Genomic DNA, 27,805 nt, shown 5'->3' on the forward strand with positions numbered 1-27,805 from the left:
TAAATAAAGTTGAGCTTTTATCCAATTACTTCTACTCTTATTTACTTCAGCCAATAGATTTAAATTTTATTATGACCATTTTTGAAATTAAAACTTTTAAATTAAAATCATTTTTCTTAAACATATAAAAGCATGAATTTTAAGCAATCGATTTCATTTAAAAGGAATATCAATAATGGTTCGAAAGTAGTAAGCCCTAAGTGTGGAGCATTATTGGTTCTCCCCAAGCAGTAGGTGCATTTCTCTTTTGTCCCCGACAACATTTTTCAGCATTCAGTGTTTGTTGATCACTGTTCACCATATTCCCCAGTAAGTAGCCAGCTGAGTTGATTGATTAGTCCCCTGCGGAGTTCAGTGTTTATTCCCCAGCCGATTTTAGTCTCTAGCAAAGCAAGAACGAGTTTCCTCAGCAGTTCGCATGGTTGCGGTAGAACTTAGGTTTCCCCACCAATCGCCATCAGACTCGCTCCAGTCAGAGTTTCCTCTTGGTTTTTGAGTAGCTATTTCTTTTTATCCCCTGCCTAGTGTAACACCTCAAAATTTGCCCTCCTCTTCTTGGGACTAGTTTAGCATATTGCATTTCATGTTTTAGGACATTAGGCATTTTCATTTTGCATATCATATGGAAATAAGAAAGTCATCCTCTAAGGTCTTGTCAGAAGATGAGAAGTTACATGATTCAAGCCTGAGGGTTTCTATGGATTGATTGTCAACCATCTGAGGGTTTGTGCTTCAGTCAGGGCTTCTTGATTCCTCAAAGAGCTTGAACATTATCTTGTTTGCAAGGGTATATCATCATCATCATGGTTCTCTCATTTTCCAGGGGTTTCATGATATATGCTCAAGTTTCCTTTGGATTAGGGTTTTGACCTCTGGTCAACCCTAATCAGTGATATTCTTTCAACCAGGGTTTCTCCAGGAGATGAAGCATTTTTATGAGATGAGGATCACATGGTTATCATGAGGAGCTTACATGAGCTAGGGGTTCATTTCTGAGCAATTTTCCCAAGTGGTAGAGGCTCAAGCTGATCAGAGCATGTCAAGGTCATCTGAGGACCACATAAAGTCAACTGTGCAAGAGCTGAGGGCTATGAGGCGGAGAAGTGAGTTTCAACACCTCATTCATGTTCAAAAGAGGTCCATTTGTCATTTCAAGCATCTATCTTGAAGAATTTGAAGTCAAGGGAAAAGTTTCCAAAAATGGAAAGTGACCTGTAATTGAAAGTTTCCAAAAATGGCAAGTTTTTGGTTCATATTCAACTTGACTTTCCAACATCAAAGAAGCTTCAAATGGATTTTTGGTGAACATGAAAGTTGAAGATCTTTCTCTCCTCTTTTCAAAAAGTCCAAGATCATGTCCATCTGATGAATGGTTGAGAAGTTATGGCCAAATGATCACAAAGTATACATGGAATTTCAAAGTGGCATAACTTTTGATTCAAAACTCCAATTTGGTCCACTCTTTTTGAAAAATGCTTGTCTTGACCAATACTTTCCAAATCAACCATTGCCTTGCATGAAAGAAGATCACATGACCACTTGTTCATTCAAGTACATTTTGGAGGGAAAATGCATAATTCAAAATTGGTTGATCACATGAGCCAAATACCAATCCAATCATGTTCATGAGCTGATTTTAAGTGGAATTGAACCCTAATATGGCACTGTTCACGTGCACTTTTGCCATGCAAGGGTGCATTTACCAATTTTGCCATGCACCTTATTTCTCCTTAATTTTCAATTAACCAAGCTTAAGTGGGATTAGCAAAGTGATTAGTACATGGTATAAATAGATAATCATAACAGAATTTGCTCATAATCACAATTCTAGATCTAGAATTCATCTTTCCCTAAAAAATTCTCTCTCCTTGGATTTCAAATTTTCTTCACATAAACCTCCATTTTCTTTGCATAATCATGATTATGGAGCATCAATGAGCAAGATCCAACCCTTGGTTTGAAGAATTGAGCAGGATTTCGTGTAGATTCAAGCACTCACATGTTAATGGAAGTTTGGAATTAAGGCGAATTCAGAAGATTTCAGCTATTCATTTGTGCACAAAGCTTCACAAGGAGATTATAGGAGAAGAATTGGAGCTTTTGGAGGCTTGAAGATACGAGTTCATAGCACTGCCATCTCAAGTAAGTCAAAATTCGATCATCATCTTTTGCCATTTCATGTACATGATTGTATAGATCTCACTTAGTAGAAGATTCTGATATGCTTAGAATTAATTTTGGTTAAGAAATGAGTTAGTTATGATGACTTAAAGTTTTGATGTTAGAAATGTTTTTGATCGATCCAGAAAATACATGATGAATTAGGCTTAGATATTATGAGATTCGTGATCTACGTTGCAAGACGATTCCAACCATGTATATATCATAAAATTCTACAAAATTTCATGGTGGCGCTCCGCCTGGCTGGCCGGAGAAGACGGTGGAAACCACTGTCCGCCACCGCCTGTGAACACTGCTAGGGTTTACAGCAAAACGCTGCGTTTTGGCCTTGAAGCGCCTTCAACCATTAGGGCGCGCGTTCGAATCTTGCCTAGCGCACGTTTAATTGTCATTTTTGAGCGCTTCATTTGCCTTGCAAACCTGTGTTCGATTCTGGCATTATGCATGTTTGTGGATTTTAATTTCAAGCGTTTCTTTGATCTTTGTTTCCTATGTTCGAATCCTGGCTAGGCACATTTTCTCATTTCATTTTTTAGCGCTATTTTCAACCTAGCACACTTGTGTTCAAGTCCTGGTTGTGGCATTTTGTTGAATTTCATTTTGAATATTATTTTCCCTCCTATTTTCCATATCATTTCCATTTATTTTCTTAAACTTTCAAAATTCATAAAAAATGGTAGATTAATCTAAATTAATTCCAACTTTTTCCCACATGCTTGTGTTAATGTCTACTTTTTTATAGCATTTATCCCATGATTTTTGCCTTTCTGGATTTTTATTTGTTGATTTTTGATTGCACATGATGCCATGATGATATGTTGTATTCATTTGATTGTAAAATGCTCATGATTTGTCCAATTGGTCTAAAATTTGGTGTGCTTAATCTCCTCTCATGATATGATTTTTGAGATTTGATTTGAGATTTTTATCATGTTCTATCACTGTTTTGGACACATGAACATATGTTGTGACATTTGGTGTAATATTTGATGCTTTGTACTTGTGCATTTTCATTCATATACCATTTGTTGGCTTCTGGACTTAATTTTTGGTATGATGTTTGTTCATAACATGATAATGTCACATAAAACATTTCATGATCATTGAATACATTTCTGTTTTAATATTGATTTTCTATGTTTGATGTCCAAGTTTGATCACATTGTTTGCCTTTGCCTTATCTTGATTAATTGATGGCTTTGCCTTTTGAATTGGACTTGGTCCTTTTGAGGACACTTTCTTGTTTGTCTAAATATGCTTCATGTGAAATATTGACTTCTTTTTTAACTATTTGACTTGCCTTTGACCCTAGTCTTTGTACTAGTGGTTTGTACTCACCAATTGTATTTGTGTTTCAGGTACTTAGCACTAATGGTTGGTTTGCTCATTATTTGAGATGCAAGTTGCTTTGTTTACTAACTATTGTTGTGTTGTAGATCCATTGATGTGATGAACTCACTTGAGTGCTTGCATTTGAGACTTACATTGTGTATAATTGTTGGATGTTCCATTGTGTTGTCTGTTTGGTTTGTCTGAATACAATATTAACTGGTTAGCTTTTGTACAGGTACATTAGCTGCTTGCTAGCTAGCATTTGCTTTGCTTTGGAGTGTGGTTGATACACCACTGAGGTTGTTTAGCCTTCTCACTCCATGTAGTCTGGAAGCCCTGTCGCTTTTTTGGCAGGCATTTGGCTGAAGTCCTCCTTAAGAGGCAATGTTTGTGATTGTTTATATTTGTGCCAAAGACCTCCTTGTTGAGGCATGTTACTTGTTAAGTCCTCCTAAGTGAAGAGGCAATTGACAGATAGAAAGGACTAGCAGTCAGTCCCCTGTTATTCGTTGAGTCGTTCATTATGCTCGCATTACGTGCTGATGCTCTTGAACATAACCCAAGATCTTGTACAGTGTCAGTCAAGTGGAATAGGGTCCCTCTTTCTGGACCCCCACGCTTTCTTTGATTGGAGCTCACCCAGGCCAGGGTTAAGAGCATAAGGTCTAATCCTCATTACACCTTTCATCTGCTCACCCTAACTCTCAATGTTAGCGGTTAAGAGCTTCGGCATACCCCTACAGTTTTGGCTTGTTTGTCGAGGTTGATATGACCCCTTGACTAAAGCCCAACCGTTTGTCTGAGCCTCTTGTTTGTATATAGAGTGTGATGATTGCTTGTGTGTTTGCTTTTGGTATGTTTATTTACTGTTTGAATTGACTTGCTTCCTGTGCGAGTTAGGTTCTGATTAGATACCTCAACCTAGGGCTATTGTGGATTGCATGACAACTATTAGGCTCGAGTCAGTCTCCCTTTTAGTTTGTTATTCCCCGGTCTCTGGTTAGGAGAGAGTTTCTCCCCTGTTAAGGGGAACTACGTCGCCCTGATTCTCATACCAGATGAGATACGTAGGCAAGAGATCGTGCGAGATCTCTCCGGGCAACCTTTTGTTTTTTTGTGTGTGTTTGCTTGACAACTTTTAGGCTCAAGTTCCAGACTCCCTATTAGCTTATTTGTCTCGACCTTTCTGTTTCTTTTGACGTCTCAGCGTCTCGTTTTGTTTGTGTGACAACTAGTAGGCTCGAGTTCCAGACTCCCTATTAGTTTGTCAGTCTGATAATCTTCTTCTTTGTTGTTCGCTGGTTAGCGATGGTTGTGTGTTTGGAGTCGGATATAAGTCCAGCTATTGGCAGTCTGTTTCAAGTTTGCTTTGAGGAGTTAGATATAAGTCCAGCTATTGGCATTCTATTTCCTTGTTGAGTTTTTCTTTTGACGTCTCAACGTCTCTTTTCGGTGTTTTGTTTCGGCGTGCGTTAGCCGAACTACGAGTGTTCTGATTCTTTCTCTGGATAGAGAAGATACGTAGGCATAGGACGCGATGTCCTAGCGAGCATGCTCCCCATTTTCCCCGAACTACGTTGACTCTGATGTTTGTTTCTGACAAACTACGTAGGCCCAGGATGCGACATCCTGCCGAGTCCGCTTCCTCCGTTTTCTTCCACCTGTTTATTATTCCTGTGTGTGCATTCTTTTAGTAGTTTTTCAGCAACCTTTTTCTATTCTTTTGAGCGTGGATCCCGTCGAGTACGACGGACGTGAGGGGTGCCAATACCTTCCCCTTGCGTAACCGACTCCCGTACCTTGCAACCTCTGGTCGTAAGACCATTCCTTTCCCTTTTTCAGGTTTACTTTGAGCGTTTCCTTTCCCTCCTCTGGGATAAATAATGCACGGTGGCGGCTCTATGTTTTTTTACGCCGGTTATTTTTCGCGTTGCGACACCTAGTTGTCTCCCATTTGATATGGTGTTGACCTAAAATTCCCCGCAGGTCCGATAACAATTTTTCTTAGCAGATCTCCTCTTTCCCCAGCTAGGTTGGAGCCTTTTGGGATGTTGACCTCTCTCATTTCTCCAGCAGCTATCTCTCTCTTTTGTGGATTGACCGAGAATTGTATCGATGATTCAAATCTGCGACACCTTTGTATCCTTTGCGATCGTTTTGTCAGCATAATCATCATATATACATATACATATACATATACATATACATATACATATACATATACATATACATATACATATACATATACATATACATATATACATATAATTTCATTATTGCATCATCACACTTGTTGATTCATTCCTGTAATTTTAATTCTCTATTATGGCGGTACTTTACCCCCATACGAGTTTGGTGTTTGTCCTTCCTCAATTATAGAGTGTCAACCCCTTAAGCGAAAAGACTCTAACCTTTATTTTTTCCCCACTGAGTTAGTTTCTCGTGGATGATGGTTATTTCAACTTCCTCCCCAGTTGATTCTCTGGATAGAACCACTCCCCTTGAGTTATATCCTCATTGGGTTGAGTCTTGATTGACCGTTTCTTTTTAGATCTTACCTAGATAGATGCTTTGGGTCCCCTAGGAGTTTATTACCCAATAACTGGTAATATTCTTCTTAGTTTGCAGTTTGTTACTTCTTGCCCAATACCCGACATAAAGCAACCCTTTTCACCCCAACGGATTCATTTTTATCTTTTCCCAGGAAGTATATTTTTGATATGTTCATCCTAACCGATGGCGAATATTTTCTTCCCCTGTTTGAGTTTATCCTTGATATGTTCATCCTAACCGATGACAAATGCTCTCATCTTTTCTATTCTACCCAGTAAAAAGGTAGTTGTAATCCCTATTTCGCTCCCTAGAGAGTTAATCCTTGATATGTTCATCTTAACCGATGACGAATTTCCTTCTCTTTGCGGTCTTCTGCCTAGTAACCGGAAATTATAAATCCTGCTTCTCAGTCCCCTCGCAGAGTTTATCCTTGATATGTTCACTTTAACCGGTGACAGATATTCTCTTTGTTGGTATTCTATCCAGTAACTGATAGATGTAATTCCTATCTTTCCCTCGCAGAGTTTATCCTTGATATGTTCACTTTAACCGGTGACGTATATTCTCTTTGTTGGTATTCTATCCATTAACTGATAGATGTAATTCCTGTCTTTTCCTCGCAGAGTTTATCCTTGATATGTTCATCCTAACCGGTGACGGGTATTCTCTTTCATTATATTCTAGCCAGCATTCGATAGATGTAATTCCTACTTTTTGTTCAGGTGGTTTATCCTTGATATGTTCATCTTAACCGATGACGGATATCCTCCTTAACATCCCCAGGCAAGTCTATCCTTGATATGTTCATATTAATCGATGACGGATTTTTCTTTCCTTTAAGTCTATCCTTGATATGTTCATCTTAACCGATGATGAATATTATCTACTTTTGGTCTTTTACCCTGTAACAGGTAGTTGTAAAGCCTATTTCTGCAATTTTTCCCTAGTAAGGTTATTCTTACCCAGTAACCGGTATTGAATAATCCTTCCTGGCGATTCCCGACAAATCACCCTTGATATGTTCATCCTAACCGATGACGGGTGTTCTCTCTGTCATATCTTTATTATCTCCTTACCCAGTAATCGGTAGTGGATAATAAATTTTTGCTCCTCCTATGTTGAAGTTTATTTCTTTCCCAGTTGAGTTGAGTGTGTATTTCCTTAGTGAAATCACTTTTCTTGCATGATTCAGGTATGTCAGTTTTATCTTGATCTACTTGTTACCCCTGCAGAGGTTCTTTTGTCTCCTCGATTGAGTCTTTCCATTTTTATGGAATTCCTCTAGTATTCCAACGGTTTTAAGTCGTAGCCTGGTTTACGCATAACTCCTTTTATCCCCTCAGAGTCTCTGTCTCCCCAGTGAGTTTTCCTTACGGAATGCATTATGCTCCTGCGGACCTTCAGTTTCTCTGATTTCTTTTCCTTTGCGGCAACATTTCCCCGCAGAGAATTCGCTTTTACATTCATATCATATGCATCATGAGGTCTCTTAGGGACCAAAATTTGTTTCTATATGTTGTTATTTAAGCCCATTCTACTGAGTCGATATGAAGATTTTAACCTTCACCTCCTCAGTTAGAATGTCCTTAAATATGGATAGTTTTAAGACCCCAAATTTGACCCTAACATCCCTCATGCAATTTCATCATATGCATTAACATTGGGATCATACATTGGCATCCTCCTTACCCCTCTTTCATTGGGTTTGTTTTGGGAGAGATCACCAAGCACCATATTATTGTATCTTACTTGTATATTATCATTTTTACTAACCAAAATACCAAAAATATGTCTTTGCTTTTGCCTAACTCTTTTGTAGGTAGGGCATGATCCCCATTGATCTATCAAGTTCACATTTAGGGTTTAAGACCCTCGTTGCTAAGAGCACAACCAAGGAATGATCCACATTGTCTCTAAGAATCATATATGAGTCCCATTGATCTTTACATGTTATTTTGATTAAGATTTCTTCAAGAATTGGGAGTTGGTTTGCCATGGAAACCCTAGTTTGACTAGGTATCTTGAGTAACTTCTTCAACAATCTTCTTCACCAATTGATCAAATTTATCAAGGTACACTTCAAAATTCATCATCTTATGCATATATGATCTACCATGATCCTGAAAACTCAAGAGAATTGCAAGTTAGCAAGTTAGTTGATGGTGGTTGGCCAGATGAATTCATCTAATCAAAACTAGGTATCCCTAGACCCTATCTCCTACAATTTGCATCATATGAAAATGATTCCAAGAGAAAAGTTACTCTAAATGACATTGCAAACAAATTTCATGTTGAGGTCTAGATCTAAGTCTGCTTGGAAAGTCATATTCTATGTTGAAACATTATAGGTCATTTTGTCTAAACCCTAATTTGAAAGTCAACTTCCCTAGACCATAACTTGCTCAATTTTTATAAGATAAAAGATTTCCAAGTTGCACAATCAAATTCAAGATGTCTACTTGAACTTTTATGTTTGGAGTGAGAGGTGAATCAACTTTTATGAGCATGTGATATGAGGATACATTATAGGTCATTTTGGACCAATACCATTGAACAAGGGATTTTCCTCAACTTGAAAAATGCATAACTCACTCATTATAAATCCAAATGATGTCAAATGGGTGAAAAATTTTAAGGTCTTTGAAAGAGCTACAACTTTGATGAAGACACTTTTCTCATTTGGAGCTTACATAAAAAGTTAAGCAAGGATGAATAATGAAGTATATGGCTTGACAATCAGAAAAATTTTCAACATGTTGAAATTTCCAAACTTCCACCTCAAAATTAACCATGATACAAGTTCCAAATGGAAAAGTGTTCAACATAAGAGTTGTTCCTCTTGATCTAAAATTTCCAAAGAGTCCTAATTTATTCACTTTGGATGAAGTTTGTGGGGTCTGTGCATGGTGTAAACACAACTATATCAGTTGGCAAGATTCAAACTTCAAGTGATCACATAACTTTCCCTTGCCATTCAAGCTTCATTCAGACCTCAACATAGTTGATTTTGGACTTAATTGAGTTGCTTCATGGGCATGTACACGCCCATGCAAGCATGAACATAGCATTGCTAAATTTGGACAAAATTTCAATTGGGCAAATAACATTCAATTTTGCTATAAATAGAGACCATGTGTGCTCATTTCAGAGGATCCTTGCGCGCCAGCTTTGCCTCCACTCTTCAAACCCTCACATTTGAAAGGAAAACCTGATAATTTTCATTTGAAATTTGAGTTTGAATCTCATTGTTTGGAGATTCAAAAACTCCAGGATCCAAAGCTTTGTACCAATCCTAAGTCACTTCTGCAAGCTATTAGAGCAAGATCAAACACGAAATGAAGCAAAAGAGATCAAGTTCTGCACAACATTGAAGGTATTTTCCAGATATTTTCTTCTCTTCGATTCTCACTCAATTCTCATCAATTCTCTTGGATCTTTGGTTGTATGAAGTCCTACCAATGTAGGCAAGAAGATTGAGTTGCTTTGAGGTTAAATCGAAGCAACTCAGTTGACACACCTCAAAATTCAACTCCACATATCTCTCTATATATTTGGAGTTAGTTAAAATTGAGGTGATATTCGTAATCTATGTCATTTTATCTTTCAAATCATGTCCTCCTTTTTCATTTAAGTCATGGTGATGATTAAACCAGTCCGGCCAGGGTCATCAGAGAAGATGACTGACCTTTGGCTCCGGCAGTGATGTGGCACGATTCAGAACCATTGATTTGGTTTAAAATGTTTTGATCATAAGCGTTGGTTTGGATGACCATTATTGTGGCGCGCTGACTAAAGATCAACGTGGATTGCGCGTTTCAAGTGGTCTACGTATTTTTATTTTTTTTATGTTAGTTTTTATTCCTTTGATTTTCATTAATTCTTATTAATTTTAATATTGATCCAAAAAATATGAGAGTTTCATCAAAAAAATTTAACTAAAATACTCTTTCATATTTTGAATTAAAATTATTTTTTGGATCATTATTAATATTTTTCATCATTTATTTGATTTTGTGAATATTTTTAATTGTCTAAAAATACTTTTAAGTTTCCAAAAATTCTGAAATTTTTTCTCCAAGGTCATTTGACCTTGTTTGACCTATGATAAATCTCATGGCCATTACTTTGGTGTTTTGATGAGGTTTTAAGAAATTGACCAACCATATTTAATTTAATGTATTATTTTTAGTATTTTTAATTGAATAAATGCCAAATAAATTGTGTAGAGCCATCTTGATTGACTTTGGAAGTTTGAATTGTGTTGTTGGGCCTTGGTCAAGGTTGATTTGACTTTGTTGAGTTAAGATCATTGGATTTAGGGGATTGATGGAATGTACATTCCATCTCCCAAAATGAATGAATGATCTTAATTTGGTAAAAGTCCTCCTTTGTTCAATTTGAGTTTGATCCATTTCCCCTCCCTCTTCATCTCATTCTCCTTATTTATACATTCATGTCATGGACCTATGATATCTCAATATCCTAAGGCTAGTTGATTGCAAAATCAACATAAGTATGGATGAGATTAGGTCCCCCACTTTGCATATTCTTTTTGTGTGTGGTATGTTTCATGAGCATAGTTCATCATACTATGTCTCTAACATGCATTAACACCAAAATTCTATTGCCCGACCTGAAATAGTTGTGACTTCTACATAAGTTCAATTACGATTGCTTAACATAGCGCTAAATTTTTGACACAAAAGGAATATCATTCTAGTTAGTGAGATTGTATGTCTCCCCTATTTCATGGTATTGTGTGGAAACATGACCTTTTTTCCTTCCTTTGGAAGATGTCTTGGTTCAAGGATCCATGCTTGTGATAAGTGGGTTGAGTGTTCTCTAAAGAATGACTTGAATAAAAGAGCAAAAGCAAATGCAATACTAACTTCTAACTCATTAACAACTACCATTTAATTTCAAGTTATTTACTTTTAATGCACTTTATTTTTAAGCCTTATTCATTTGCAATTATTCATACCATTCTAATTATTTATGTTAATGTCATTTTCACTTTGTCCACTTGGACCATATTTTGTGATATATTTTGTTTGTGTTTGTTTGTGTGGTCTTTGACCATTAATGTACATAATAAGAACAAAAACCCTAAAAAAATATCTTGTGTGGACTGTTGGTTTGATCTGAGACAATTGGACTTAGAATTTAGGCAACACTCCCTATGCAAAGGACTTGGCCAATGCCAACTTTCATGTGACCAATTGCTTGCAATTTGAGACTCCATCTGATACGTCATTGAAGATCCATTTGAGTTCATCTGCAACATGATCATTGTGAAGTTGTTACTTTGAACCTGTGACTTATGCATTATGAAATTCATCTGCTACATGGGCAAATTTGAAGAAGATCATGGTGTTGCTAAGCTTGAATGTGGCTATCTTTATTTGATGTCCTACTCTTCAAGTTGATATTTTATGCATTGTTTGTTGCTTGATTCTAATGTCCAGGGGAATTTGGGTTTCTATATGACATTCTTGTGTATTGGATTGCAGCCCATTGGTCAGATCTTTTCAACTTTTAACTTTTAAATTTTTGCTTAAGATTAGTCTCTTCATCTCCTACCCATTTCTTTAATTTCAAAAATCTCTCTCTCCTTTCAAAAAAACTTCTTTGCTTGTATCTGTTTTCTAAACTTTGATCACTTTTGCAAACTAGAAACTTTGGCCTCATGCCATTGCATTTTCAAAATCATTTTCTTAATCAAATTTGTAAGTAAACTTAACCATACTTGACTTAAAATTTTCAAAAGCAAAAAAAAAACTAACTCATTCAAACCATTTTAGGCCTTTGTGCCTTTCAAACTTAAATTTTTTGTTAAAAGTAATGCATCCATTTTGAAATTTATACCACGAACTATGAGGTTTTGATCCCTTATTTTTTATGTTGGTACATAGGCATAAGTCTGAAGGTCTTATCAAACACAAAAATATAATTAATGAATTATTTTCTCACCCCCCATTCTATTTGTTTGCAAACATCATTTGTACAAAACACATATGCACACAAGAAAGGGTTCCCTAGGAGTACCTAGGACACTTTGGGTGCTAACACCTTCCCTCCGTGTAACCAACCACCTTACCTGTAATCTCTGGAATTTTATTAGTTTTGATTTGAAAACTTCTTATTTGTGGGTTTTGTTCGTACTTTTCCATTTTCCCTTGGAAATAATAAAAGCGCGATGGCGACTCTTGTTATCCATAACTTGATGATCATGAATTTATTGCTACAAATTGAAACTCGATTTCAAGTGAAATATTCAAGTTTAACCTTTAATGGAGGCTAGGGAGTAAATGGTTCAAAGCTTGGGCAAGCAGGGATCCTCTTTCTGATCACAATTGCCATGTATTTATAGGGTATCAAGTTGCTTTTCACACACTTTGAAATTTTGCCAAATTTAGCAACTTTGGGGCATGGATGCATGGGCATTAATTTGGGTCCAATTCATGATGCACTCTTGCTCCAATTTGTTCACATTGAGTACTGAAACCATAACATATAAGCATGCAACAGGAAATGGTTATTTGAATTCAAATTTTGTCAAAACAAACCTATGAAAGGAACCATGCGCAAGTCCCTCAATATTGGTCCAAATGAGGAGATCTTGGACTTATTGGAAAGTTGACATCAAGGGGAACAACTTTGATGTTGAACAATTTTCCATTTGGGACTTGGATCATGATGAATTTTGAGTTAGAAGTTTGAGAAATCAAACATATTTGAAAATTTTCTAAGTACCAAGTCAAACGACCACTTCTTCCACCTTTAATAACTTTTACTATGAGCTTCAAATGGAAAAAGTTACTTCAGAAACGTTGTAGCTATTTCATCCCTATTTAATTTGGTTACAAATTTGACATCATTTGGATTTGGCATGAGGAAGTTATGCATTTTAGAAGTTGAGGAAAATTGCTTGTTCAATGATGATGGCCCAAAATGACTTATAATGTTTCCTTTTGGCACATGCCATTGAAAGTTGAATTTGAAGTTTCTCAACGAATAAAAGTTGGAGAAGACATCTTGAAATTGATCATGAAACTTGGATGGCCTTCATCTCATAAAAATTGAGCATGTTATGGTCCTTGGAAGTTGACCTCCTAACTAGGGCACAGACAAAACGACCTATAATCTTTCACCATAAAAAATGACTTTCCAAGCAAAACTAACTCTTGATGTCAAAATGAAATTTGTTTGTAATGTTATAAAGAGTAACGTTTCTCTTGGAATCATTTTCATATGACAAAAAGTGTAGGATATTGGGTCTAGGGAACCCCAGTTTTGACCAGTTGACTTTCTCTGGTCAATCACCTTGGACCAACTTGCAAACTTGAAGTTTTCTTGATCTTTTGGACTCATGGAGAATCATATATGTATAAGATGATGTAATCTGAAGTATCCCTTGAAATACTTAATCAATTTTTACACAAGATACCTAGATGAATTAGGGTTTCCAAGGCAAACAAGCTTCAAACTCTTGATGAAGTCTTGATCAAAATGATAAATGAAAACCATGGGGATCCATATATGATGTCTAGAACCATTGTGAACCATTATCTTGATTGGTCTCTAGTCATGAGGGTCTCAAACCCTAGATATTAGCTTGATGAGGCATAAGTGGAGGCACACACTACCTACAAAAATAATAAAGCTATACATTGACATATTTTTCATATTTTGGTTAGTAAACAATGAAAATCAAAGTATGATATAATCAAATAGTGCTTGGTGATCTCTCCCAATGCAAACTCAATGAATGAGGGGTAAGGAGGATGCCAAAGTGTAATCCCATAGCTAATGCAAATGATGAGATATAATGAGGGATCTTAGGGTCAAAATTGGGGTCTTACAACTGCCCCTATTTAAGGATATTCTAACTGAGGATGTGAAGGTTAAAATCTTCGTATCAACTCAATAGAATGGACCTAAATAACAACATCAAGAGACAAATTTTGGTCCCTAAGGGACCTCATGATGCATATGATATGTATGTAAAAGGTAATCTTTTTGGGGAATATATTGCCACAAATGAAAAGAATTTGGGGAGACTGAAAGTCCACAGGAGCACAATGTATTCCATAAGGAAAACTCACTGGGGAGACAAAGACTTTGGGAGATAAAAAGCTATGTGTACGTTAGGCTTCGTCTTCAAATCTGCTAGGGGACGCGGGGGTAATTTCCATGAAAATAAATCAATGAAAATACTCGGTCTGTGGATAAGGAAAATCTGCAGGGGATATGAATAGATTAGAACAAAACTGAAATACTCAAACCGAACAGGGGATTAGCGATTTCACTGAGGAAATACACACTAAAACTCAACTGGGGAAGAATGAATTTCAACATAAGAGTGAAAGAGATATATTATCTATTACCGGTTACTGGGTAAGAAGATAATACACTCGGACAGAGGGACAACCATTACCGGTTAGGGTAAACATATCAAGGATGACTCGCTGAGGAAAAAGAGGCGTGTTCATTACAGGTTACTGGGTAAGAATGACCTACTGGGGGGAAAATCAAATAGGATTTACAACTACCTGTTGTCATACCCCAATTTTGTCCAGACATTTTTTAAATTTCATACATTTGATTTCATTTTTTCAATTTGCATCATATGTACAACATGACATGCATGTCATCATGAATAAACACCTAAAATATCAGTCGGAATAAATTTTTGAAAATACAGACAAGTTGGTTAAATCATTCCTCAAGTACGGACAAAATCAGCGGATAAAAAAAAAGTTTCGAAATCTAGCTTGCAGACGTCAGTATTATTCATCTACGGTTCATGTAGTTCAATATGGTGTGCTCGTTATATTTTTCGACGACTTTTTCAGTCGCATTTTGACCCGTCTGAGCCTTTTAACCGGTCAAAGTTTATTTCAAAATTAAAAGAAACGCTGTATTTTTTCAATAAGTATATTGTGCACTGATCATTTTAATGTATCCGATTTAATTTTTCGAGCAAATTTTCGCCCAACTTTTATTCATTTTTAGTCATTTTAATTTTATTCTTTCGCCAAAATATTCAGAAAAAATAAATAGAATTTTTCATGTTCTTATTTTAATTTTATCATGATTATTTAAAAAGTTGTGAATGTTATTTGAATTAATTGATTTAACTCCATTTAAATCAATTAAATCATCTAGAAGTGGCAACTTTGTCATTTTTAAATTAGATGTGTTTTTTTGAGGCAATCGAGATCGTCGATTCAAATTTATCGATGATCCTCATTAGCAATCCACACTTATTCCATTTATCCAATTAAAAATTAGGATTTCATTAATACTATTATAAAAAAATTTGAAAAAATAAATAAAATAAAAAGTACTAGATCTCATAAGGCTACCCCTTTCCTCAATCCACTCACGTCTCTCTCTTCTAACAAAAAAGAAAGAGATTAAAAATATAGAAAACTAAAAAAAACCTCTGGCCAATCTCTCTCTCGCCTCATAAAACAGAAAAAAGAAAAAAAAACTCTCTTGGCCTTTCATCTTCTTCTCCGGCCACGAAGAACACCCTACAAACCTCGCCGCCGCGCGCAAAAATCCCACCACCATAACCCTCCGCCACTCATCTTCACCACGGTTTTCACATCTCCGCCGACAACCGCACCCTTACAACCGTCTTCGTATATATTCGACCAAACCCGTCACACACCACACCGCATCCTCCAACGAACACCATCATCCGTCGCGCGTCGCCGCCGCTTAAACCCACTTCCGTAACCTTCACACTCCTCACCGTGAAAACAACCTCAAATTTTTATTCTTCCGTCTTTGTCCACACACACCGCCAAAATCATCACTCCTCTTCCGATCCAAACCCACAACCACCTCACTCCATTATTCTTTCTCCTCCATCACAAATCTGTCCACAACCTTCCTTCAGCTCCACACCATCGCACCACGGTAACTCTCCTCCGTTCTTCAAACTGCACGCACAAAACTTCCTCCACTTCTTTCACGTTTCAACTACAAATGTAAACCGCTTCCAACACCATAAGAACTACAACCTCATTGTCCAGCTCTCGCTCTCTTTAACAAACAACCAAATACTCCTCCCTCATCCATCACACGCGGACCAAAGCCTTCATCATCACGAAAACCCCACGCGAAAGCCCCAAACCACTGCGCATCCTCTAACGCACCCAAATCTCCGCTTCGCCGCACCGCTCGCCCACGAAATCGCCTCCGCCTCACGCCGACAACCACAACAACAATGCACCGCCGACATCACCACGAACCTCCTTCACTCCTCTGTATTTGTTGCATCCACGATTCCGCATTTGTTCGACACGATGGTTTCAAAGTGGCAGCTTAACAACAACATGACACTTCCATGTTCTTCTTCGTTTCCGACGACAAGCGACATTAGGAATACAACAACACGGTGGTAACGAATCTGCTTTCATGATTGCCCTATGTTTGTTTGTTATGACTTTTCTCGATGTCGATCCAGTATTGTCACGTTATTGAGCATTTGGTTAACAGTGGCTATTTTCAATTTTGTGCATACTTTATTTAAGTTTGTTATTTGATTTAAATTTGTTACTGTTAAAATTGTAAACTGAGGAAATATTAACTTGCTACTTCCATTTCTTGTAGCAATGTAGTTTATGTTCTTAAATGGTCGCTCGATTTGGTTTCTTTATTATGCTACTACTTATATATATGCCTTTTATTTTCTTAGTACGGTGAGAAAAAGAAAAGAAAAAAAACAAAACAAAAATTGTAAGCAAATGAAAAGCTTAAACTATCAAGAATCATGAGAATGGAGTAATTTAAATTTCAATATCGATAGCTTAAGTGACATTACTAATCGCGTTTTAACATCTTGAGATACGTGACTTTACAGTTTGACTTCAATCAACTTAGTTTCTTGTATTCTAAGATTTTCCTATTGGGTATTGCACCACTCTGTTTCTTTTCCATTAACTTTTCAATTTTAAGTTTTCACCTTTACAACCTCTTAATCAGGGTCTTGTTAAACGTGACTTATCAATAATTTATCTAGTTGGATATTGAGTTTAATCAATATGAAGAAGAAGGGTTTAATCTTGAAGCACTCACTCGCTCTCGTAACCATTCTGGTAACCGTTTGCTGCATTTTCATCGTTATTGTAACTTTTTTCAAGCTTCCTGAGGTTCAAAACAAGAGTAATCAGAAAATGGGGTTTTACCCAATTACCAAATCTAGAAAAGTCTCCGTTCAAGATCTTAACTTGGGCAAGTTTGGTGAAATGATGATTGAAATGTTACCTCAAGATCTTGCTTTCACTGTTTTTGTTCCGTCCGAGGAAGCTTTTAAGCGTGATCTGCATTTGAGTGTGGATGATAGTTTGAAACAAGACAAGTTTAATGATACTTATGCAATTGTGAGTCGTGTGTTGGGTTTTTCTGCTGTTCCTCTTACAGTTTGGTCGGTTGATTTAAGGTTTGGTGAGGTTGTGAATTATGAGTCTTTGTCTGGGTTTTCTTTGTATGTTTCGAAAGATGTTGATTGATGGGATGGTGGTTGTTAATAGGATTAGGTCTGAAATTGTGGATGTTAGAAAAAAGGGGATTGCTGTTCATGTTTTGGATGGGGTTATTATGGATGCTGATTTTGAACAATCGGTTTCATCTAAGGAGGATTGAGTGTATTCAAGTTTTAACATTTCACTATTGTACATACATGATGCAAAAGTTGATGCATTATCGTTTTGTTCCTTGATCCTTAGGCGATTAAAAGTAGTAAAAGCAAATGGTTTTCATTTTTTTCCTGCAGATGTTATTTACTTCATGGATAATGTTAGTGTTCTGTTCACTCCATGCTTAGTTCTTATATATACATTACAAAAATTGATGCTTTTCAGCTCATGTTACATCTATATAGGACTAGTTTTGATAAATCCTTGTTCCGTGAATTAACTCATGATCAAAGTTATCAATCAAGAGCCCACGTTCCTATTTGACATTAAAAAGGTTAATGAAGTGCAAACTTGATTTTTAAACCAAATCAAAGAATCATTGTGATAATCTAGATCTCCAAAATCAATTTTATTTCATTAGTTATTTTTTCTGCTTAAATATTAAACTGGTTTGGAGTTGTAGTTATCAGTTCAGCAGATAGGGATCAACAAAACTAATGGAAATAAAAATCTAGTCTGATGTGATACATTCGTGAAAATACATTTAAAATATATATATAAAATGTGGCTATTTTCACAAATAAGAACTTGAAACATATTTTACTTTTAATGTAACTTATAACTCAGTTGGCAATGCAAGTACAACCCAACAATGAACCATCATGTCCTGCATCTAATCAAATTTGCAATAGAGCAAATCACAAGCTAGAACATGGATCAATTCCATACCTGCAGAAAAACAAGAGAAAACATCTGCAGATTGCATCCAATTCATGACAGATCCTACATTAACATGCCATGCCAAAGTAAACCAATTGGAATAGATCTGTAGAACATAGGATACATACTACATCAGAACCATAACCAAAATGCATCAAAATCACAAAGTGACCTGCTACAATGAGGTTGCAATCATCAGCAAGTCAGAGTTCAAACACATCAAATCCATTTTCACAAACCTGCAAGTTACACCATAGCATTGCCTGACATGTAACAAAATCCTGCAGCAGCCTATACCTTCAAATCTAGATCTGCAGCAAATGATCAAAAGCAATAACCAAGAAAATGAAACAGTTCATCAAGACAAACCAATCTGCTTCAAATACAATCTGACCACACCTTCTTGAAAAGGGCATACTGTTATGAGAGGTCACCTTTTCTAAGCTCCACCACTGGAAGATTGTTCTGAGCATGAGGGAAGACTACCCAATGCTTGGTTAAAAATGGCCATAAGCTCTTCCAAGGTAGCTGACAAAGCCTTTGCTACTATCCTGGCATAAATTCTGGTGATTTAGTGTACCAGCATCATAACAAGCTCACATGGACAACATGTCATAATAAGTGATCTACCATCCACATACATGATAACAACACCAATATCAGTCATCCATGGCATTTTCAAAACTAACATCACAACAGCTAACATCCAGAACTTAACATTGCTATTGATTATGTCCATCCAAATAGAAACTGAGTAAGCTAACTACCTGCACAATCCATAGGCCATTTCACCAAGGGCATACCTGCAATGGTGGACTTGACCAGCATTTTATTCCAACCAGATGTGCAACCTTCATACCTAGGCAGGCCAATGCAAAACCATCTACGTACCAGCAGCTAACATGACTTGCAGTATATCATAACACCCTGCTAACATCAGCAATGCACAAGCCAAATGAAAGGTGCATCAAACCATGAGCCATACCAACTTGGCAATACATTCATCACTTGCAACAAAGACTGATGCATCACAACATGGACTTGCAACCATCACATGCTATGACAATTCATTAATCATCATCTAACCAACCTAGTTGAGTGATCAACATAACAATTGCCTAAGTTAATTCATTAACCAAGTTGGCATTAAAAGGTAAACCTGTTCAGCAGGTCATCACCTAATTAATCTAAAGTTCTAAAGTTCTAATGGAAATAAAAATCAAGTCTGATGTGATACATTCGTGAAAATAGTAAAATTAGGAATTTTCTTTTAACAGTTGAGTGAAGCTACCGGATAATCAAAGACAAAAAGGAGCAATAGAATTAAAATACATAGTAGTAAACCACAGGCAGAAACAACAACATCCCTAGGGTTAAAAGATCATTTGCCATATAACATGTATTTCATTAACCCATGCAGGAATACGCAAGAGAGTCCAGAAAGACGTTGTCTTGGTCCAAGCAGGGATTTAAGGACTGTTTGTATTAAATAACTGTGCCTTATGAACTCCAAGTATCACAACCCTCTCAAATCTCAACTTCCTGCTGTACTTGGTACAGGCTCTGATTTTGAGTCTTCTTCCCTTTCATGTTCTTTGTTGAGCATCTAAAATGATAATTCAGATGTTAAGAAACATAAATCACATTAATGATTTCAAATGTTTCACTAGATAACTATCAAGGAACAATTCCAAACAAATCAACACAAATTACTTAACTAAACCTCAACGAACAAAGCATGGTAAAACCCTTAATAAATATGAATATTTTTGTAACTGAAAATGTTGAAAACAACTGTTTATATACATGACAGATATAATGTAAATACTAAATAGAATTCAATCCTATCACAATTCCTAAAGATACTAACAAATTAATTAGAATAAATATGATGATAACCGAGAGAATCTTATTCCTAAAGATTCACTAATCAATTCCTAAAGTTGATGCATTATTGTTTATGCAGTTTTTAAGTACAACTCTGTTTTTAGTGTTGAAAAATGGGATTACTTTAAATGCGACACAAGTGAACCAATCACTAAAAGAGCACTCTTAATCTTGACGAATCTGGACTTTTCTACTTTATCACTGGAACTGATGATCAATTCAACAATGGCCAAAAACTGCTTGTTGAAGTTATGGCGCCGCATACAATTCCGGCCTCTCCTCCCATTCCCACCACCATCGCGGTTCCTCGTCTGATACCTTGGATCAGGCTACATCATCTTCCTCCATGGTGGTGGTTACTTCATGTTGCCATGCATATCGTTTGTTTATAGATACTCAATAGAACATCCCTAACAAGGTCATATCCAAATTCTGGATAAATTGTCTGCAGAATCTGTGCTGGATGCAATGCTGAGATTGGCCATGGGTGATTTTTAAGGTTCATGGGAGGTGTCTGCTATCCACAATGTTTCTGCTGCCACGCGTGCCGATTGCCAATCACTGATTATGAGGTTAGAGTTTCTTTATGTTTTCTTGCTAGACAAAACTGAGTTTAATCAAAACAAGTTGAAGCTTTTGTACTGTATTGAAATATTCATGATCTAATCTTGTCTTTCCCTTTTATTTACATTTGTTTCTGTGTTGAAGCATTGCATTAGTTTATATATTATGCACTCCAAAGACGGAACCGTTGGATGCTTCTACTTAATTGCAGAATTTTCCATTAATTCCATGACGCATAAGCAACTAGAAACAATTCAACATTCAAACTACATAATTAATCCTAAACATTTCGCCCAAAATTTCGTTTTCAAAATGACTTTGATATTAATGAACAAATTTTCTACCCATAGTACCTAATTGTTTTCAATTTAGGAGCCGAAAAATTAATCAATATGAATGATAACCTTGTAAATAAGAGCTTTGAAAATCTGAATTCTCGCTTTCCTTATCTGAGTCTGCATTTTCATTTCCACTTTCCTTTTTTCCCTTTCTCAACTTAAATTTCCTTAGTCAGTGTTCAATCAACATCACCGTAAGACCGATGAAGATTGTTCCTAAAGAGCCGCCACCAAGTGCTAATAGCACAACAGATAGCCATTGCATCCCATGATTATGTGGCAAAATCACCCATGTTGCTGCGACATAGCCAGTTGCCATAAATGCCACAGCAATCCACATAACTTTGTGAGCAATGATCAATAGTATTGTTTGTGGTTTTCTTCGAAACGGAATGATACTAACAAGAACAATTACTACAGATAAAGAGGTGAAGAGTGCTATGTTATTGCTTATTGCAAATACTTTAAAAGCTGTTGTTTTACCCACCATTGATTTTCCTTTCATTGGTCCTTCTTGGTACACACCACCAGGTGGAGTAATACCAGCAGCAAAAGTTTCGGTAGCAATCAAAATAGCCACTAATACTATGGTGTTTCTTGCATTAAGTAATGCCTCTTTGTGCATCTCGTGGTAGTTTTTCCTCTTAGTATGGTTCATGTTTTCCATCTTCCCTTTGTTATTATGATGCTTGTGTTTCACTAAATTTGTTGGTGAAAAGTAATATGGATTGTAGGTGTCATTTATTGGAAGCTGAGGTGACCTAGGTTCAGTGCTTTTGCTAACTGGTGGAGGGCTTAGACAATCATAAGATACCATTTCGTTTAGTATTTCCATTTCGGTTGGTATATAACGTCGCGATGGAGAAAACCTAGATGGAGGTGAGGGAGAATAGGCCTTGTCAAGTTCAAGTGAAAAAAAGGAAGATTGAATGCTTCTTCTACCACCAGCTCTGATGAATGTTGCTTGTATTTGCCTATTTTCTGCACTGTCCATAGCCTGATCAAGAATATCAAGTGCTGTGATCCCTTCACTATTTCTAGTATTTATATCCAGCTTTGTCTTGTTGATCAAGAAATCTGCCATCTACAATTAACATAAAACCGTAAACATTCGGAAAAATCTTTATTATTACTTTTCGTTAGTTACATCGTTCCAGTTTAATGCAACCTCCTGAAACTGCAAAATATATTCATAACTCATGTCAATTTCTTACCTTATGGCGACCGCCTGAAACTGCAAGATGTAAGGCAGTGTTGCAATATCTATCTTGACAGTGCAACAGATTTGTGCCATTGGCAATTTGGACCAAGAAAACCAAAGCATCATAGCATCCATATCTCACAGCTATATGAAACACTGTCTCTTCTTCTCTTGTGAGACAGTGAAATGAAGCAGAACTTCCTGACACAAAATCATTGAGGACTGAGACTTTCCCATTCATCACTGCAAGATGCAATGGTGTATAACCATTGTTGTTGTATTGTAAAGCAAGATTTGAATCGCGTTTTAGTAGGATCCATACGATCTCTGTGTGTCCTTTATTAGAAGCATCATGTATGTACAATAGTGAAATGTTAAAACTTGAATACACTCAATCCTCCTCAGATGAAACCGATTGTTCAAAATCAGCATCCATAATAACCCCATCCAAAACATGAACAACAATCCCCTTTTTTCTAACATCCACAATTTCAGACCTAATCCTATTAACAACCACCATCCCATCAACATCTTTCGAAACATACAAAGAAAACCCAGACAAAGACTCATAATTCACAACCTCACCAAACCTTAAATCAACTGACCAAACTGTAAGAGGAACAGCAGAAAAACCCAACACACGACTCACAATTGCATAAGTATCATTAAACTTGTCTTGTTTCAAACTATCATCCACACTCAAATGTAGATCACGCTTAAAAGCTTCCTCGGACGGAACAAAAACAGTGAAAGCAAGATCTTGAGGTAACATTTCAATCATCATTTCACCAAACTTGCCCAAGTTAAGATCTTGAACGGGGATTTTTCTAGATCTGGTAATTGGGTAAAACCCCATTTTCTGATTACTCTTGTTTTGAACCTCAGGAAGCTTGAAAAAAGTTACAATAACGATGAAAATGCAGCAAACGGTTACCAGAATGGTTACGAGAGCGAGTGAGTGCTTCAAGATTAAACCCTTCTTCTTCATATTGATTAAACTCAATATCCAACTAGATAAATTGTTGATAAGTCACGTTTAACAAGACCCTGATTAAGAGGTTGTAAAGGTGAAAACTTAAAATTGAAAAGTTAATGGAAAAGAAACAAAGTGGTGCAATACCCACTAGGAAAATCTTAGAATACAAGAAACTAAGTTGATTGAAGTCAAACCGTAAAGTCACGTATCTCAAGATGTTAAAACGCGATTAGTAATGTCACTTAAGCTATCGATATTGAAATTTAAATTACTCCATTCTCATGATTCTTGATAGTTTAAGCTTTTCATTTGCTTACAATTTTTGTTTTGTTTTTTTTCTTTTCTTTTCTTTTTCTCACCGTACTAAGAAAATAAAAGGCATATTTAAAATTTTTTGTTTTGTTTTGATGATGAATAATACCAATTCCCACAAAATTCATTATAGTTTCTGTTACGAATTGACAGAACGGTTCTATTCTATTGCTCATAAGATAAATTTAAAATCTTCATTTGATGCATTCTTAAACGCAGGCATAACGAGACAAGCAAGGTGATTATCACAACAAATCAGAGGAATATCTCAAATTTTAAAACTAAGGTTGTTTAAGCTAATATGAAGCACATAAAGAGTGAAGAAATAGAGAACGAATTGAACCTTAGCGGGAAATACGCGTTTCTGGCGAGCGTAAAGAATGGATCTGAATCTTGGTGAATGCTTTCTTCCCTCTGTTTTCTTGTGAATCCTTCACGCAGTTCTTTACGCGATTCACGGTAACGTCGATGCTACCTTGCGATTTGCTTTTTTCTTTTAGCCTGGATCTTATTCTGATTTCGGTGTTTGATGATGGCTCAGGTCATGGGTGCTCACCAAGGGGTTCAGTCCGACTACCTCAGAGTTTCGGCGAGAAACTCTGAATAGTTTTTGTGACTTGGACTTTGAGGAATTCAGGTAAGGCTTTTCGGCAGAGTCACAGTAGGGGTCCCCTCTTCCAATGTTTGGGTGTCTCTTATATAGAGTGGAAATGGGCGGTCCTTGAATCATGAGCTGGCAGGTGTGAAAGGAATCATTCCGTTAGAATTGGATTTCTCAGAGATTTGGTGGGGACCAGGGCGATTGTCACATGTAATTCTTCTTCTTTGTCTGTAGCGCCCTCTAAAGCATGTGCTCTCTTAAGGTTGTTTTTACTGCTTGACGAAACTTTTACCTCTTGGTTTTGCCATCCCTTGTGGTTATTTGTTTGGTTCCTCTTATTACAACTTGCATTGACTAAGAATTCTCTATTATTAAGGTGAACCAACTTGCATTGCTAGGTTGTATGACAGATGCTTTCGTTCTGGTGTAAGCGAGAAGATGATTTGAAAGAGAGTTGCACACTTGGAAATAGCTCCAATGCAAGATTGATGCCGTTACTATGTATCGCTGAATTGTGGTTAACGACAACGTTGCATTCGGCGTGAAACTTATTGCATCCTTTCTACCGTGATATTCCCTTTTTTATGCTGGTTTTGTTTGTTTGGATGGTGATGTTTGGTTTTGGCTTTGATATCGTATTTTGTAGAACGGATTGGTGGATTACAAGCTTATTGCTTTACTGTCTTGCAAATGCAGATTGACTTACTTCCTGCAGTATGGCTCCAATGGACGACATTATGTGAGTCTTTGTGTTTGTGAACCACGTTGTGGATGTGCACCGATGCTGGGCTTGTACCAAGAAACTAGGAGCTGTCTTATGCCATAGCTTGGATTTTTAGGTTTATGATATTGTCTTGTTTTGGGCTTTAACCGTGCGTCTGTGGTAACTTATTTATTGCAGACCTGTAGTGGTACGGTCCTGCAATAGCATGGCCCTATGCCATTTCCATGATGAGCCAGGTGCAATGGTTTTTAACACTGCTTATTTTTGACATTGCTTTAATCATGCCATGAACTATGACTTGTGCTTCCCTTTGGTATGTTTATTGGATTCCAATTTTGTTAATTCCTTTTGAGAGCATTTTGCGTTGTCATTCTTTTGAGATAAAGAGATTCCAAACGCAGTGTGCTTGTTGCTGTTTCTGGACTGTGTCACGTCTATTCCTCATGGTTCTCATGAATTGTTTATGACCTTGCAGCTAGGCCCTTACCTTCGTATATCACGACGTTGTTGGCTTTGTTGCCATCACAGGGTACTGATACATACTGATATGGATTGATTGGCTCCTTACGGTTTTTGTTAGCAATGCCTAATCTTTAACCTGCATAGTCGAAACACGGTGGCATAATCCTCACGGCTCAGAAGATCAACATGCACTTGATCCATTACAAGTCACGCCCTTTGGCTTATTGTACCCTTCTGCATAGAAACAATTCGTATTAGATTGTATCTTCTTCGGTTAAAGTTCAGTTTGAAATTCTCTTTCATATGCTCCATTCATGTTCTGGTCAAGTTCTTTAATGGTGGTATACAACAATAACATTTGAAAAGATGATTGATTCTAGTTATGTTGTAATGCCAATGACTTTGTTTTCTTCGCAGGTTACATGTAGTCTCGGTTTGGCGGCAAGCTTCCAAGAGGATTGGCAATGTTGCTGGTATCACAACCATAAAGCTTAAGCCATGTATCTTGTGGTGTTGCACGATAGTGGCACGGGTGAATTCAATCCATGTTGGTAATTTACTGCAGGTCTTGGTTGTATTTACCCTGAACATTGTTTAGATGGCATGTTCATGTTTTAATTTTATGTTATGCATTTCGAGATTATGCTGCAGTAGAAAGCAATTTAGCCGATGACTGTCGTGGGCCCTGCCCTTGATTAATAATCCAACTCAATTGCAGCTGAATTTCCAACAGATGTGCCCTCCACAGTGCTCACTTGACTAGCTGGATTGGGCATGGGGGAACCAAATGGTGGTTCTGATGACTTCCACTCAGAAGACGCGGTATGAGCAACTGCTAACACACTAATTAAATCCATAGATCCTTGAGATATTGAGGTGCTTGTACTGACTTGAGAAGCACTATTTCCAGGACCTTGATCGATTTTAAGTGAATCAGGTTAAGATGCACTTTACAACTCAGAATGCATCTGCAGTTGGTGATGGTTGGGAGCAACGGCAGCAGGCTGTGTTGGTGTAGCTATATGACCTGAAATATACGGGGAAACCGGTGGCTTGGGTGGTTGGCTTGGATCTAAACCAGATCCAAAACATAAAGCTTGACCCTGCATCATTTGTGTGTTTTGATTACCTTTCTCAACAGGTTGGCTTCCTGAAGCAGTTGCCTTTCCTTTGCCAATCGGATTGCATAGGCCTCCTGTGTGAATTTGTGGTGTGGTTTTGTGTATATTGTACTGATGCTTAGGTCATGTACTTGTTTATTTATTGTGTATGTGAATTGGTTTTTTTGGTTGTAATGAGAATGAACAAGATTTATGTAATGATTTTCAATGGTTGATGTAATAATGTAAATTGGCTTTTGGAATGAACATGATTTACATTGTCTTATGTACGGTAGTGTAAAAAAAAACAGTGGGTTAATGATTTATTGATCAAGGTCCAACATATTGAAATTGTATGGTTTAAGGTGATTTGGAAAAGAGGCTTTGGTCCACCGTTGACCAAAAGTCAACGGTTGACAAAAGTCAACCGTTTATCGAAATTTTCAAATTTTGCACCTTTTTTATACAACGACAATGGAATGTAATCTAATTGTCAGTTGAATGAGATTTTCGTAAATGAAGGAATTTGGTATGAATTTGGAATGTATGATTTGTTATGCATATGATGCAAAAAATAAAAATGAAATTAATTATATGAAAATTTAAATATGTCTGGACAAAATTGGGGTATGACACTAAGTAATCAGAGAAACCTGTGCTTTCTATTATCCTGACGTACCCGACGTATGAATGATCATGAGTATCTGTATTCCTTTCCGAAAAAACCATGGCAAAATTTCATGAATTTTCATATCATCAACATGAATTGCATATCATTTTCATGAACCAGAAACAAATACTTACACCATATTCTACCATTTGTCCAGTAACGCTGACTACTCGACACCGGTACGAGACACGCCGCAACTACAAGATGACACTCAAACAACTTGAGGCAAACCAGGTTTCAATCAGGACTGACATTGACTCCATGGAGGCTAAGATGGATCGTTTGCTTGAGACCATGTTACTCTTAGCCTAGAAGGAAAAGGATGTTGAAACTAGCGCCGAAGCCAGAAGAGTTGCTGCTCAGTTTGGATCGCCATTGTAGCGGGATTTTTGTTACCTTTGGGTTTATTGACTAAACCAAAAGTTAACATACAATTTCGAGTCTCCACCGCACTTTTATTTGTCCAAAGGAAAGGCTAAAAAGCGAACAAAATCCAAGTAAGAAGTTTTATCAAATCAAAAAAACTAATAAAA

The 27,805-nt window shown here is 36.8% G+C and overlaps 1 protein-coding gene, 1 long non-coding RNA gene and 1 pseudogene across 8 annotated transcripts; 2 read left to right on the forward strand and 1 right to left on the reverse strand.

Annotated features, from left to right (window-relative positions):
• Nucleotides 1–16,339: 16,339 nt before the first annotated feature.
• Nucleotides 16,340–17,898, forward strand: LOC127128682 (uncharacterized; annotated as a pseudogene).
• A 373-nt stretch (nucleotides 17,899–18,271) lies between these two features.
• On the reverse strand, nucleotides 18,272–24,290 carry LOC127128681 (ankyrin repeat-containing protein ITN1). Of its 4 annotated transcripts, none has more exons than XR_007805999.1 (3): nucleotides 24,059–24,188; nucleotides 19,241–19,364; nucleotides 18,272–18,983 (listed from the first exon to the last, which is right to left on the reverse strand). XR_007805999.1 is itself a non-coding variant. In XM_051058053.1 (3 exons), exons 1-2 carry the CDS (start codon nucleotides 22,666–22,668, stop codon nucleotides 21,399–21,401), a joined length of 1,140 nt encoding a protein of 379 aa, XP_050914010.1. In that variant the 5' UTR covers nucleotides 22,669–22,875; the 3' UTR covers nucleotides 19,645–20,043; nucleotides 21,293–21,398. The 4 variants fall into 4 exon arrangements, 1 of the variants encoding a protein (XP_050914010.1); XR_007805998.1 differs by having other exon boundaries at nucleotides 18,272–18,988; XM_051058053.1 differs by lacking the exons at nucleotides 18,272–18,983; nucleotides 19,241–19,364; nucleotides 24,059–24,188 and adding exons at nucleotides 19,645–20,043; nucleotides 21,293–22,310; nucleotides 22,441–22,875.
• Nucleotides 23,968–26,869, forward strand: LOC127128683 (uncharacterized). 4 transcript variants are annotated; one of them, XR_007806003.1, is made up of 5 exons: nucleotides 23,968–24,174; nucleotides 24,257–24,578; nucleotides 24,693–26,053; nucleotides 26,154–26,324; nucleotides 26,413–26,869. It is a non-coding gene; the product is annotated as an uncharacterized LOC127128683 (long non-coding RNA). The 4 variants fall into 4 exon arrangements; XR_007806001.1 differs by having other exon boundaries at nucleotides 24,257–26,053; XR_007806002.1 differs by lacking the exon at nucleotides 23,968–24,174 and having other exon boundaries at nucleotides 24,355–24,526; nucleotides 24,715–26,053.
• Nucleotides 26,870–27,805: the final 936 nt, after the last annotated feature.

This window comes from Lathyrus oleraceus, chromosome 3 (assembly GCF_024323335.1).
Source record: "Lathyrus oleraceus cultivar Zhongwan6 chromosome 3, CAAS_Psat_ZW6_1.0, whole genome shotgun sequence".
In the NCBI taxonomy this organism is placed as follows: Eukaryota; Viridiplantae; Streptophyta; class Magnoliopsida; order Fabales; family Fabaceae; genus Lathyrus; species Lathyrus oleraceus.

Excerpts from the sequence above, each read along its gene's own strand:
- LOC127128681 (XM_051058053.1), bottom strand. The coding sequence starts at position 22,668 with ATGAATGGGAAAGTCTCAGTCCTCAATGATTTTGTGTCAGGAAGTTCT. Across the intron at positions 22,311-22,440 it reads TTTCAGGCGGTCGCCATAAG|ATGGCAGATTTCTTGATCAA; the intron begins GTAAGAAATTGA and ends TGTTAATTGTAG.